Genomic DNA, 15698 nt, shown 5'->3' with positions numbered 1-15698 from the left:
CTAGATTCTGTACTTTCTTGTCATTTGAAGGTGCTTCTTTATATATATCCTCTCAATTTCCTTATCTTTACAATATTAGGTATAATCTGCATGCTTTACAGTATAATTCCTGAAAGATTTTTTAAGAGTGTTTTTTCCAAAATATCTAATTTCTTAAAATTTCAGTTAAAAATTAGGATTTGGGTGTGTGCATGCTTTTAGTACAGGAATTGTTTAAGCAGTGGAAAAATAAGAAAAATTGTCAGCCATTTCAATACCTGGTTTTGAAATGGCAAATAGCAGTGATGTCTGCTTAGTTTTCCCGATACGAACAGAGAAAGTTTTGTTAGGTTTAACTCCTTTAGTGAAGGAAGAAGAGAAAAATTGAGTGCCCTAATTTAAAAACTCCAGATTCAAACCTGGTCTTTAAATTTGACAGGCATACTTTGTGCTAGAGTCAATTTCTGTTCTGTTTGTACCCCGATCTTTTGTACTATCCTCACAATTTTCCTTACATTTTAACTCATTTTTCAGAGTACCTTGATTTTGTTTATATGGTAGGTAAAAATAGATTATTAGCAAAAAAGATGAAGAAAACAAGAAAATAATTGTAAAATGAGTACATATAAACTAGGCTTTGGTTAGTAGTGGGACATCGCAGAGCCAGAAACCACAAGTTGTTTAAAAGGTGCTTAAAAGCATTATCTTATACACCATATAAAATTATTTTAAATGTCTATTTTGGATCATTTGTGATGAGAGTCTGTTCTGTGGACCACACAATTTTAAAAACAAATCCCTTATTACATTTATTTATTTGTCAGCACATAAATATAATGAATACTTATGCCACTTCACGCCCAGTCCCTGTAATCCCACCTCAGGAGAGGAGGTTTTGCCAGACTGTTGCAGTCTCTAGCAGTTTGGTTATAAGATAGTTTGCACTGACTATTTAAACTATATTTAATTTGGAAAACCTTGTCATCAAAAAATTCTTATGCTCATAATGTTTCCATCTTAGTTTGGTTTGGTTCACCACATTTTACCCAACAAATAAATCCCCAACCAAAATTATATGCCTTTTTGGAATTCCAAGTACTTCCGCTATTACTGAAAGCCAGACAAAGTTTTTGTCAGTTCTGAGGTGCTGAAGATGGGTTTCTACTGCATAATCTGTTGGTGCACTTTTCAGCAATATCATAAGGAAACAATGCTAATCTTAAACTAAATTACAAACCAGGTTTTGCCGTCTTGAAGCTACACTCCATGAATCTGTTTCTATAATGCAGAAAGTATCTTTAGATATTCCTATCCACCCCGCTTTGCTGGTAGCTCCTCTCTCAGCAGGGACCTTTCTTTTTATGCTAGTTTTTGACTAGGACTTACTATAATCCCTTAGGGTAACAGCTTAGTGATATTGGAAGTGTTCCAATTTTGACACTTAGTAATACAAGCAAAAAGGATCTGAAATTCTTTAAGATAAATACATAATCAGTCTGTTTAGAAAGTATAAAACATTGGTGGGACTGGAATTTACTTTTCATTATTATAAAATGTCAGCGCTATAATTTGTCTCAGAAACATACATACTGCCGAAAACTCTCTTAAAAGAAATTTCAGAGATTATTCTTTATAGGTGAAAGTAAGATAAAGAAGGTAAATGAAAGATTAGTCTGAAATGGTGAAATACAAAAAAGAATTTTTAAAAAGGGGTGCTTTTATAGACTTGCTTTAGACTGTTATGACACTTGTTGTCTGGTATCAAACGTGTTTTATTTTGGTATTACATGGTTTTCATCAGCATATAGACCAACTATACACAAGACTAGTGAACCACTGGCTTCAACAGGAACCTGAGGAAAATTGGAAACTCTTCCTCTGTTGGCTCACAAACAGTTCTATGACTGTGGCACTTTTAACACTGCCTGATTTTGCATGTTCTTCCTGGAGTTATTTGTTAAGAAAAAACCTGTGAAGAAGTGTCATTCCCCTTCCATCTTTCTGCTATTTGACAGATTACTTTTTGTAGGGGGCAAGAGAAGGCTTGAGGAAGCAATGAACAGTTACTCTAAAACAATTATTTTCCTATAAAGATTATGACAGTCAGAATCTTAGATTTCAACAGGGAAAAATAAGTTACATACTCGGGTAAAAAAAAAAGCCAACTGAAAAAATGTATGGCATAACCAAAAGGATCTATTATATACAGTTGTTTCATTGAGGAAATAAAGGATTATGACAGAAACAAATACTTTTTGATGTTTCCATATGAATCAAATCATAGAGGATAGAACTGTATATCTTCTTTTAAGAACCATACCGACGTAAAATTTCTGAGAAATCATGCCAGCACACCAACATTTCAGAAAAGAAGGAGGTTCAGAAATTCAGGGGTATATATCTGGGGGTTTTTTATCTTGCAAAATATAACCCCAAATTTGTGGTACGTGTTGTTGAGGAGTTTATATATATTATATATGAAGGTCCAATGTTAGAATTGGTGTATCTTAGCTTTAAGTAGATGAATTTCAGGAAGCATATGTAGATAGTGTTTTCTTGTTAGCATTCAGAGTAAATGACATTTTATGAGAAAAGTACAGAAAGGAAACAGAGTCTGTAGGAAACGAGGTGATACAAACCTGGCAGAAGACTTTAATGCCAGGGTCATAAGAACTGCTGAAATGCAGAGTGTTTTGCTCAGGTAGTAAAGGAGAATTCGACTTGTGGAATTCCAGGGCAAATCAAGTCTTTTATGCTCGTGCTCATGAAAAATAATTTTTATGCAGAGGTTTCAAGTTTTCTTGATAGAGTTCTTAGATTCTTAATATTAGAAGTTACTTTTCAGTTGAAACATGCTGCTGTTTTCAGATTTTTTTGGTTTGTTTTCAGAAAGCCTTACAAGCAAAAATAGATATTTTATTTCCTAAAACTGTAGCAGGTAAGTTGACTAAACATTTTGAAATGTGTAGTGAGATTCTGAGTTGAAACCTTAACGTAGCTTAAGCAGAGACTGGCAGTTCCAGAGAGACTCTGCTGCTTCCTACACGGCTAGTAGCCACTTTGTAATTAAATACTGTCATCTGACACAGTTTGGATTTCTTAGGCCGTGAGACAAGGATGGCAAGACAAATAGAAATACTAGAAACGAGGGAATAAGTAGTTCTTTAGAGTCTGAAGGGCTCCCTGAAGAAGTCTGCCCCCTCAGCCACTAGATGGCAGGTGAGTATTTTTGAATGGACTGCAAGGCACTCGCGAGCCCTTCCAGGCGGTCCTGCAGACACCCTGCAGCGGGAATTTTAATTTATTTTGTCCCAGTCAAAAGAGTGGCTTTCTGCTAATTAGGAAGTTAGCCTTTAGCATTTACGTACACTTGCTCACTTGTTTGGTTTAATCTAACCAAGATGTAGCAATCGGAGATTCTCTCAAAGCTGATCCTCTACCCTTCCGACCCCTCAGAACACTTAAGTATTTAGAAAGCACTATTCTGTCACTGTTCAGTTGTTTTGTTTGTTTGTTTTTAAACCAGTTAAAGGAAAACATTTGGTTTGGTCTACAGCCTTCTGGATGACTGCCTTTGAAGTGATAATTAGAAAATTATCAGGGAATTGCCATCATTTAAATAAAGAGGCCAATATTCTGTTGAAGACAAAATTTGTTTCTTCAACCACAATTGTGAACCCATTTTCTCTTTAGTTCTGATGAAGCTGACGTTTAAAAAAAAAAAGGAAAAAATTACATCGGACATAATTATTTGACATATATATAGAATATAAATTAAAGACTACATATTTAAATGAAAATACAGGAGTATAGAATGTCATCCCTTTGTGTAGAAAAATGTAAGCAGTTAATTCTCAGACAAACATTAGTGTTTTGTATTATATCCAGACTTCACAATACTTGGATTGACTTCCGTTATTTTGCTTGAAGGCAGTGTTTGCCTTTCTAAAAGAAACAATACATTTTATTATTTTCAGCAGAGTTACAATAACACATTTTTGCACTCTTCCTCCTAGTCATGGTGAGACTAAAATTTGTTTTTTCCAATCTGTGTTCTTAATGTCAAGATGAAGTTTTACTTCTGTGCTCATTTTAGTTTTAAAGGTCCTTTTTTTCTGTTTTTCCGTTTTTATTGAGACACCCATATATCATAGATCTGGAACACATAAAAATATATAGCACGGTTCAGGGTTGAGTGGACATTAGGAGGTCATGATGTACAAACCCTTTTCCACTAACACCTTCCTCCAAGCAAAGTTAGCTTAGATGCTTGATGGTTTTTCTCAGGACTTTGCTCATCTCTGAGTATGGGTATGAGGTAATGGTGATATATTTCCTGCTTTGCCTAGTCAGTGGTAAAATAGTAAGTCTTGCTCTGTTTCTGATGCATTGTTTTGATAATAGCTAAAAGAGATGGAAATGTATGCTCTAAAAACCTGTATTTCCTGTGAGTCAATCCTAATTCAAGTAATTTCAGGCACTGATTAAAATTCTTAAGAAACTGTCGGTGAAGTTCTTGTGATTAATCTCATTTCACAGCTTCTTCATCACGGGTTTTATGAGAAGGTATATTAATAATAATAACAACAACAAAAGTAGTAATAATATAGATTTTGCATCCTTTAACCACAATGGGCATTCTCCTTTTTCAATGTTGACTATGTTTTATACTTAAACGAAGACGGGGTTTTTTTCTTTTAAGGTACAAATTCTTGGACATGTAGCACCAACCTTAGGGTTTGGGCAATAAGTGATGGGGAAAAAGGAGAATGTGAGTAAAACTGAGAAAATAATTTATTTTAACAAGAATTGTTTGGCAATACTTTAAATCCTTGACTATAATGTCAGAGACTTTCACTTCTTGAAAAAGGAGAACTATGGGATAGGTACTGTATAGAAAGAATGATCACTTTTCTGTCTGTGTGTGTTTCCAAGCATTAATATATTTCTTCTCTTGCCTTTTACTGTGAGTTTCTTGTAAAATAATAGTAGAGTATTGTAACTTCCTTTAGGAAGCAGTGAATGGAAAGGCATCATAGCTATATACTTATTGAAAATTCTATTTAAATTGTTTACTCTTTTCCTCTGACTCCTCACTGTTTTTGCTCATGAAAATAGATAAATTGAAGTAGTGCTTATGCCTTCCCAATTAGAGAAAAATATATGAGCTGTGTTCATTAATTGTTAAAGTACAATTTTTTTTTTCTTAAATGCTCTGAATCAAAAATCTTATTTCAGATGAAAATCTGTAAACTCCTTATACCAAGATATTATTTGTACTGTCAGTTCTATTATTTACATATGAAAATTTTCTCATCTTTTGGAGTGCAGTGAAAACAGATTTTGTTTGTTCAGTGGTGACATCCTATACTTGGATTATGCAGAATATTTTTGGTACTATAGTATTTACTTTTCAAGCTTTCCAAAAAAGAATTCCACAAAAATTAAAGAGAACAGATGAAGAAATTACATGAAATACAAGAAAGCCATTTGAAGAAGAGCATGTGTGAGTGTGTGTATGTGTATGTATCAGTATGTGAGAAGAAAACTTCCTGTGACTTTCCTAGCAGGACATTTCATTTGGCAAGTGGACTTAAGCTATTTGAGAGACCTCCTTCATTTAAAAGTGAGAAAAGTTTCAAGCTCTTCTTATATTTCTCTTGGTACAAAATATCAGGTGCTACCTTTTAGTGGTGTAGTTCCTGATATTTTCCGCAGGACCCTCAATGTAGAAGGGAGATAAGAAATGCTTTTCTTAGCAAAAATAAGTATTCATTTAACTTGTAAATATTCTAAATAATTTATAAACAACAACAAAAAAACCCCCAAACTATTATATACTACCAAGCCTGAATGAGAACTTAAAAGTAAGGCTGAGAATAATTTTTACTCTTTGGATACAAGGCTGAGTAACCAGTTTATCTTTTGCTTGTATTTAGGTCAAAAGTTATTACGTTTTCCATCTTAAATTGGTATAAATAAAAGCCATAAAATCACTTTTTTCCTTTTTTTGTGTTTTGAATACCTGTTTTTCTTTGTATTAATTTTTTAGAGAACAAGCTCTAAACTATTCATAAAAACTCACATATTCCAGAATGTGTAATTGCTCTTTATGATTATTCAACTTTTTCTAAATATACAAATTGTTTTTTTTTCTAATGTCCATGATACCAGAAAGACTTTAGTTAACTTCTCAATACCTAAAGTTCATTTTTGATTACTTGATTTTAATTAAATTTTTTAAGGTTCTTTCACTCAGTGATACAGCTTTGTTTTTAATATAGCTTTCACACATTTAAAGGGTTAAAGAAGATAAGGCTTGCAGGCCCCCGCCCTCAGCATGTTTGTGGATACATTTGTGAAGGCTCTTATTCCATTTCATCAGACCTTTTCTGTTGTGAGTGGCAGGCTCGTGGTTCAGCATATCTACAAAGATTTATTCTTACTGTGGATATATTTTGCTGCTTATTCCCTGTTGGAGGCCTAAGACAAAACAGCATGTGAACCTCCCATTTTGTGGTCTGGCTGAACTCTTGGATGAGAAGGGCAAGAACTGTGTAGAAGTATCATACTCTGGACAGTTGCTTATCAGGAAGTGGCAAAGTTCATCTGGAAAACCATTAACTTTCTTGGTCTTCCCTACTAGAGATTAAAGGCATTCCAAGCCCTTCAAATTTAAACCATTAATGTTCACATTTTGGCTCATAGAATCCATATTGTTATTTCTAGCATAAAGGCTTACAACTGTTGCATATAAAAAGCATAAAAATAATAGAATTAGTTTGTACAGTGACTGCTTTCCAGGTTGCTGGTCAGTTTCGAGTGGAATTGAAAATCAGGGAAAGATCTGGTGTGAAAAAGTTTAACACCTTTCTCTATATGTCAGTGCAGTAATGTTGAAGGTATGCCAGATTTTGTTTTGACAGAGAGATGAATTGTTGCCTTGGCCTGGATGCACAGGAAAACGAACCAAACACTTTAGTATCATAGTTGAATACTTTAGAACAAACACAGGTGACAGTAGAAAGGAAGCAATTCATCATGTGTTAGGCATTTCAGTAAGCAATCTAATATGGAGGAGAAAATAAATCCAGATAGTTTTTATCCCAACTTTTAAGGAAGTCTGTGACTTTTAAGGTACCTGTTGCTTATGGACTGCTGGCATAAGTGGATAGGTTCTAGTTATCTTTGCATCTGTACTTGCAGTCTCTTTGCAATTCACAGCACAATAAATAAGACACCAGAAAGATGTAACATGAGGTTATATTGAAATTAATCAAATTCAACTTTTCTTTCAATGCCCAGTCTTATTTACATACTTGTTTTACACTGGATGAACGATGGAACAGTTAAATGAATTTCTGAGCTAAATTAAGATATGTGGATTGGTAAACCCTTTTCAGAGTCTTATTTATTGCTGCATTGTTTCGTACCTCTCTGATAATTAAATTTCATCTAGGCCAGGACAGAAACCTTTAAGATTTGAGAGGGACTTTTTGGTTGGTTTTTCAGCCTGGATAGTCAGGACATTGTTCATTGCATGTGGAACATGCACAGCCTGTTTGAGAAATCCTGGGGGTTGTTCTATAGCCATACACCTCTCAGTGTATTGTTTTCCAGCTCACTCTTTCACACTCAAGGATACACCAGGATAAAGTGGGGGTTAAGCTTCCACAAGTGTTATTTGTGAAGGTTTAAAGTAATACTATGTAATACTAGAGTAATTAAACTTGACTCCTGTGGATCTCCTAGGGTGGTCAGTGGCTCTGTGAGATTTTATTTTACCATGTCTTGCCTGTAGTCTACGAAAATTCTTTTGAAGTTTCTATCGTAATAAAACTTGGGGATAACCTAAGGTTATTTTCCAACTAAGTTAAGAGTTACACCTTAAAAAGAGAAATCTCTTTCAATCTTTGATGTATCTCAAGTTGATTATTCATTAAAATGAGTACTGTAAAGAACTGAGCTCTTATCCTCTGAAATGTGCTTAGCTCAGGGATAAGGAATTCTGTTTCTGGAACAGAAACTTCAGGAAACTAAGCTCTTTTTTCCTCTGACTTCCAGCTTTCCTAGTCAGCAAAGTCAGCATTTGCAATGCATGTATCTTTCTTCAAAGGTGTATGTTCCCTGTTGATTCTGTTTGTTTATTTGAACTATTTGACTTTCAATAACTATTAATCTCTGCATGTAGTGGTTTGGGTTTTTGTTTTTTTTTTGTCACAGATGATAGGCTATTACAAAACCACTAGGTTGTTGAGAGACAGGAAGAGCTACCTAGCCCATTGCCAGTGCAGTGCAGCTTGGTGTAATCCATCAGTTGCAATGTGTCACAGAGTGGGTGAGTAGCTCACACCAATTAAGTTTTAGGAATTGAGGCAGGGCAATTCACTGAATTGATTTTGTTTCAGGGCTTGCTTGTTCATTGCTATGCTGGGGGGCTCTGCATCGTTTCATTGTGGTTGTAGGAAGAAAAATGAACTATTGTGAAAACATGTATCCCTTGTTGCCATATGTGCAACTTCAGAATAGAAAAGGCTTCTCTCAAAAAGATTTAATTAGGTAGTCTGAGGAAGAAACTGGTATCCAATACTGATTCTACTCCAGCAATTCTCCCCGATGCTATTGGCAAGTTTGCTGACTTTTGACTCAGCTTCTACTGCTGTAAAAATAAAATGCTGCAATGGGCCTTGAGATTGAGATGTGAGAATTAATTAGATGTATGTTATTTGAATGCGAATCAAGTCTCCACCAGTACTTCTCATTTGCCAATTTCTGTAGCACTAAAAATGCCTGTTAAATGTTGTGTCTCCTTTTCTTAAGGTTGATCTGCAGTTGCAAGAAGTAGCTTTGAAAATGAGACAGCTTTAAAGAGAGAAACCTGAATAGAGATCACATTTCTCTGACTGAATTAAATTCTTACTGTGGCTCTACTTTGTGCCATTCGGTGAGCGTGCGCGTTCAAAAATGTTTCACTTCGCGTAGAAAAGAGGCGTTTATTAATAGAGCAGTTGGGCAGAGCATCCTTCCAAGTTCCTGTGCACTGCTAGTACTACTAAGTGTTCCCAGGGACACTTACTCTAGTAGAAGACATGAGGGGCCTTATTTTGCCATCTTAATCCTGTTTAACTGTATACTTCTGTTTCCTCTGTGTTCTTGCAACTAGGTAGCAGCACAGACTGATTCATGAATTGTGATGTGGAGAAACTAAAAATTCAAGTTTTTTGGCAAACAAACAAGCAAAAAATAGACATCAAAGCAAATATAATCCTATCATCTAAATACAAATTCTATCCAGAGAGGAAATTTCATGACACTGACACCTTGCTGAAAATTATCAAACTGCTGATGCAACTTCTTGACTTGTAATAGTATAAGGTATTAACTTCTAAAACAAAACTGTAATTTGTCTTTATTTTTCAAATATGCCAGAATTACCAGTAAAAACTGTCATTATGTTTATTAAAAAAAATATACATTGACTGTTCATAAAGCATGTGAGTGAATGAAAGCTGAGATAGAAAGATACAGACAAATATGCAGACACACATACCTGTATGTCTATATATACATATAGACGACTAGGGTTAACTTTTACAAATGTGGGGTCTTTTCTATCTGGAAATTTAGTTATGGAAGGCTCTATAGGTTTCAGTCACTCATTTGAGAAACTAGGTTGTCAACTCTGTAGCAGAAGGTAGCTGCAATCTGATCTTTTACGTGTTCAAAGATCCTGGACATGTTCTGTCTATATAGATCAGCTCATGCTGGACATCTGAAATGCACATGTGGAAAACCTGACAAGATTGGAATGAATTGTACGTCATGTACATGTGCAGATCCAAGTGTACAACCTTTAGCCAGTAAAGCAAATATTTCCAGATCTGTGTACAAACAATCCTATCAATGCAACCCAAAGATATCAGTCCCAGACTGAGCATCCAACTCATTGCACATGGAACATGTACAGCCTGTTTGAGAAATGCAGGGCACTGTTCTATAGCCACACACCTCTGAAATGTTTTTTCCTGCTCACTCTTTCATACTCAAGCCACCAGGATAAAGCAAGGGTTAAGCTTCCACCTTTCTTTCTTTCTTTCTTTACAGAAAGAAGACTGTTCCACAGTACCTGGGTCCTGGGTAAGAACTATAGGCAAGAGAGAGTTTCCTCATATCTTTTTTAAACCCCATAGGTTTCTGCAGTGGAATTGTCCCCTGAATTGAAAATGAAACTTCTTTTTATTACATGTGGGTTTTTTTAATCTCAGTCTTCTGGTCTTTGTCTACAGCTTTTTATCATCTTTTACATGTGTGAAAAATTCAGTATTCTCTTGCTTATTCTCTAAGGAAATTGTAGAATTTTCATTTCTGATTGGATTTATATAGTTTTGATTTCCTTCTCTGTTGAAGCTAGTGGAAGCATTCTGTAACGTACTTTTATTTGATATGCCGTTTCGAATCTAGAGATAGACTTTAAAGGAGGACAAAGGCAAAAATCTAATTAAAATGCTCTGAGGGCACTTTAAAAATCTAAATGAAAAATGTCTAAAATAATTACTGAAACACATAAATATGGGGCAGTAATTTTTCCTGCTTTTGGTTTCCTTGGTTTTTTACACCAAATAAATTTAAGTATACTGCATCCTCTGGATAAATATCTCTTCATTAATATCAAAGTTTTGTTTGTTCATACTGCTGTTGTTTCTATGAAAATCTGGATATGTTGGTGATTCTTAGTTATAACATGATAGGAAATCACCAGCTTGTTTGGAGTGCTGTATCTCAAGGATAGCAGAAACACTGCTTTTTAGGGCATGGTTAAACAGGCCCTTTAATTCATCAGTTCATTTTCATTTCTTGTCTGACTTGTCAATTCATCTCACTGGATTGCTCATTTAAAAAAAAAATAAAAATAGTTCTACTCTTGAAACAAATTTCATTATCTGCAGGGTAAATTATCTTGTAGAACAGTGAATTCTAAGGTTTTTCCTGCAGCTAACATAGAATTACAGTACTCACTAATTACTTCTTTTTCTTGTTAAAAGTTGAACCGAATCTCCCAAGTAAAATAGTGTTTAAAACACTGAACTGTTCTGAGATCAGCCATGTTTAAGGCAAATCTCGTCAGAGCCATTGAATATTGTGCTTAATCCTGTTGGCTGCAGTTTGTTTATGGTAGAAATGAATTTACTGTATCTCTTATAAAGCCCTTGTGGAGCGTTCCTAAAGTGTAAAATGGGAGCTTAGGAGAATTACAGTCTGGGGAAACTGGATTTGACCCTGGATGAAAACTGGTGTGTGTCCTTATTAATCCTGGCAACATATTTCCTTTGATAGTGTTACCTTTTGAAGAACTGATAGGCCTTATTGTATTTGCAGGTGATGACTGGTAGGGGGATAAGAGCAGATGAAACAAAGGGATAAATAATATTTTATTCCTCCTTTATTAAGAAATTCTTCAACAAAACTGTTGCTGCTATGAAGTATTGAGTTATTAAAGGAAACTGAATGGACTGAAGCATTATGAGTAATTTGTAATGGAAATGTCTTTCTCAGTCTTTTTTCCCTCTTATTATACTGTTTGCTATTATGTCTGTGTTAATTGCTTGGCTATTCATTTTTTCATGTTCCTTTCTCTGTTTTACATTTTTGGTCAGCCTGTGGCAGGGAGATCTAGTTGTAATACATAACCTTTGGTTCAAACGGCTGTTCCAGAAAGTTCAAACAATCTAAGAGATTGTAAGTTTCTTGATAATGGTACTTCAAAAACAATAATTGGTTTAAATGCTGTTACTTGTTTACTTTTGGAATTGCTATAGGTCAACAAAGAAATTCTAAGATAAATAAGAAATTGAAATTTTATGTCTGAAAACTAATTCTGTACAGAAACATTTTTAAGGTATTATTGAACATTATATTTTATTCATAATCCCCAGGATTATTAAGTTATAACTTTCTTTTCCAGAAAAAAAATACAATTTTCTTTTCCAGAAAAAAAATACTTTTAATAGTTTCATGTGTCATGAGATGAGAGAAACATTTTCCTGAAACAAATCAAGGCAATTGGTCTATCAAGTATTGGTCTCATCTGAGAAGCATATGATTTGGTAAAGGGGAAAAAAAAGACACTAAAGTTTTGCTGTAACCACTTGTGAAACCTGTTGTGTGACCAACTTAATTCAAATAAATACTTGAAGTGCTGGCTAATATCTTAAATTGAAAGAGAAAACAAAAGTACTATAAAGTAAATGTATGCAGCTAGAAAATAATTTATTTATTAGAAGAGTTTGGTTGTCAGGTTGTCTTTCTCTAGTTCATCAATCCTGAATAAGCACAAGTGGCTACTTTTGGATAAGATTGCTTCTATTGGCATGTTTGAATGAAAGTGCATATCTATTAAATTTAGTTTGTTACAGGTATTTCTTTAAAAATGTAGGAATTAATCTGCCTTTAAGGTTAATGGTTCCTCTACTCAGACTACAGAAAGCAGGGTCAGATGCTTTAGAGAAAGAGATTAAAAAAGTGAAACCTTTCAAATACAGAATAATTATTCTAGGCAGGAATCATTCTTATCACTGTCTGTCACTTGGCAAACAAGTTATAAATTTGGGGTAGGATCAAAGTTCTCCTTTAGCTCTTTCTTGCTTGTTTTCTTCCCTAGTCATACTGGCTGGAGAAAAGCATAATTATTCTGTTCTGAGATTTAGCTGTTTTCCAAAAGATAGCATTTGTAGTGTTCTGCATTCCTGATCTGTGTAGTATCATTAAAGTGTATATTGAAATGCAGCGGGTCAATACTATGTTGAGTCTGTTATTCATGGTGCATCCCTTTAAAGAAACACTAAAATTTTTTTTCAATTAAGAGAATTCAAGTCATGCTAAGCCCTCCCACCACCATATCCACATGCAGGCAAATGCTTTTGCAGTACTTGTGCTCAGTGGTTGGTTTTCTCCTCTGTCAGGGTATTTGCAGGGAGGGAGGGGGAGCTACTGACTTTTGCTCTTAACAAGTGTAATCACAGTCTAAAATATGCTTGTACTGATGAAGGTAGTGTCATACTGAAGTAAGTAATATTCTCAAATTGTCATCTTCCTCTTAAAACGTAGCTAGCCAAAATGATTCCTCACTTTTTAAAGCCTTGACTTAATTGGCTTATTTTTTAACCTCTGGAATACTAGTATTCTTGATCTAATATTCTTGATCTAAATTTATTTTTTATATGATGATGAATGTTATCCTCTTTTGAGCTTATTATTTGTTTTCTTTGAAAGGATGATTTTGAGGTGAAATCTGAGGAGCGTGCCAGTGTCATCCAACAGCTTGAGCAAACTATTGAGGATCTGAGGACAAAAATTGCAGAACTAGAGAAACAGTTTCCTGCCGCAGAGGTGCAGACTGCTGGGAGGGACCAGGAAAATAAGCACGCACACGCAGACTCTGGGGAACTCAACAGTGTGACTCTTCAAAGGAATGAAGAGGAGACCGCACCCAGGACTGTGTCACAGGCGAGATCTGTACAGACGTCACCAACAGAGGATTATTTAACACATACAATGCCTTCAGCCAGTGCACTGCCACAGCCACCCCCACCACTGCACTTAGAAGGGGGCAAAAGTGAAGGGCCTACTCAGAAATTGCCAGCTCTAGAACTACAGCCCACATTTTGTTCTGAAATCTCCTTAATTCTGTCACCGAAGCTAATCTCAGTGCCACTGGATGCAAGCCAGTCAGTACAGAGTAAACCGCAGCCACCTCTTCCAGGACCCAAAGCTGATTTGTCCCTTGCATCTGAAGGAGAGACTGAAATGTCAGTTTCCCATCAGCCTCTAAGTACTGTACATGTAACTTGTGGTGAACATCCCCCTTCCATGCCCCCAGAGCCCACGTGTAGCATTCCCCCATCACTGCCAGCGACTGAACAGGCTGCCCCACTGTCTGGAGCACATGGCCATTCCTCTGTTACTCCCATGTCTATGGCAGGATTACCACTGCCACCACCACTACCTGACTCAGGACTCCCTTCTGCTGCCTCAGCAGTGACACATCTGGACCACTCTTTCCCAGGAACCATGATGTCACCTCTCCCTCCTGCTCCACATTTGCCAAGTGGGGAGATCCCGATGTTGCCTCCAGCTCCTCTCCTCCCATGTCCTGGACTCCCTCCACCACCTCTACCACCACCTTTGCCTGGAGCAGGAGTCCCATCTCCTCTGCCTGGTTGGGGTATCCCACCTCCACCTCCACCACCACCTTTGCCTGGAGCTGGTGTGCCTCCTCCACCTCCTCCTCTGCCTGGGCTGGGATTGCCACCGCTAGCACCACCGCTTCCTGGAGCAGGACTGCCACCCCCTCCTCCTCCCCCACCTCTGCCTGGAGGGGGCATTCCACCCCCTCCTCCTCCCCCACCTCTGCCTGGAGTGGGCATTCCACCCCCTCCTCCTCCCCCACCTCTGCCTGGAGTGGGCATTCCACCCCCTCCTCCTCCCCCACCTCTGCCTGGAGTGGGCATTCCACCCCCTCCTCCTCCACCACCTCTGCCTGGTGTGGCTGTGCCCCCTCCACCACCTCTGCCTGGTGTGGCTGTGCCCCCTCCACCACCTCTGCCTGGTGTGGCTGTGCCCCCTCCACCACCTCTCCCTGGTATGGCTGTGCCCCCTCCACCACCTCTCCCTGGTGCTGGTGTCCCTCCACCACCCCCTCCTTTGCCTGGGTTGGGGATGCCTCCTCCAGCCCCACCACCATTGCCTGGAAGTGCACCACTCCTTCCAGCACCAATCCAAGGTGGCAGCTACCCAGCAGTCCCACAGGGCTGTGGTTTTCTTCCTCCTCCATTACCATCTGGTTTATTTGCAATGGGGATGAATCAGGAGAAAGGGAGCAGGAAACATGTGATAGAGCCTTCTCGGCCAATGAAGCCTCTTTACTGGACAAGAATTCAGCTCCACAGTAAAAGGTAAGTCAGAGTTGTGTAGAGTGATGGTTTTGCTTTATGGCTGTCTTCATACTGTTGTTTGTCATTAGCAAAAGTCTTTCCTGCTGGGTATATGTTTGAGAGGACATCGGTGCAAATAGGATTTTATGTGTAGTTGGACACGTAAATAGGGTGCCCGTTTTCTTTAAAGTGCGCAAATGTAATTTACACATGGAAACTCTTTGATGGTAGCATTTTCAGTGTCCTTTGGGGCTGCTACATATCACATGTGGATCAGATCCGGAGGTGATGGTGTGGCACCAAGTTCTCTGTGAAATGTTTTTCAAAATGTCCTATTTGTATTCCACTCTAATGTCAAAGTCGCTTTGGTCTCTCTCTGGAGCAGCTTGCAAGTTTTGGTAGTGTCTTCCTTCTAGATGAAATGTATGCTGAATGTATCCAATCCTTCTCTTTCTTCAGTGACCTAGAAGTACACTCAGCGGACTCAGATTCAATCTGCAATTTATCTGCATAAAGCGATTCTGATAGCTCTTACTTGGATATGACTTGGTTTCATCTGTTGGTGTTTTTTTGGGGGGTTTTTGTTTGTAAAATATTATTGCTGGTCATGAAAAAAGTTTCCTTATAAATATTTTCCTTATATCTCTGACTAGTAATTATAAAACCCATCTGCTCTAAGTTAATGATGATTTCATTCCTTCTTTTCAAGCTCTTGCCACTGTTACACAGGTGGTTTGTAAATAACTGTCTATTACTATTTCTCTTCCTGTCCATGTCTATATGTTTTAT

At 37.1% G+C, this 15698-nt stretch overlaps 1 protein-coding gene across 1 annotated transcript in view; it reads left to right on the top strand.

Annotated features, from left to right (window-relative positions):
• Positions 1 to 15698, top strand: part of FMN2 (formin 2) — a 152097-nt gene that overhangs the window by 35423 nt on the left and 100976 nt on the right. The window contains exons 6-7 of the mRNA XM_062488953.1: positions 13249 to 14489; positions 14628 to 14930. Of these exons, the coding sequence (XP_062344937.1) occupies positions 13249 to 14489; positions 14628 to 14930 (1544 nt within the window). The remainder of the gene's footprint in view (positions 1 to 13248; positions 14490 to 14627; positions 14931 to 15698) is intronic.

The sequence above is a fragment of the Cinclus cinclus genome, chromosome 3 (assembly GCF_963662255.1).
Source record: "Cinclus cinclus chromosome 3, bCinCin1.1, whole genome shotgun sequence".
NCBI lineage: Eukaryota > Metazoa > Chordata > Aves > Passeriformes > Cinclidae > Cinclus > Cinclus cinclus.
The sequence above is the reverse complement of the archived record's forward strand: the minus strand, read 5'-3'. Positions and strand labels throughout refer to the sequence as shown.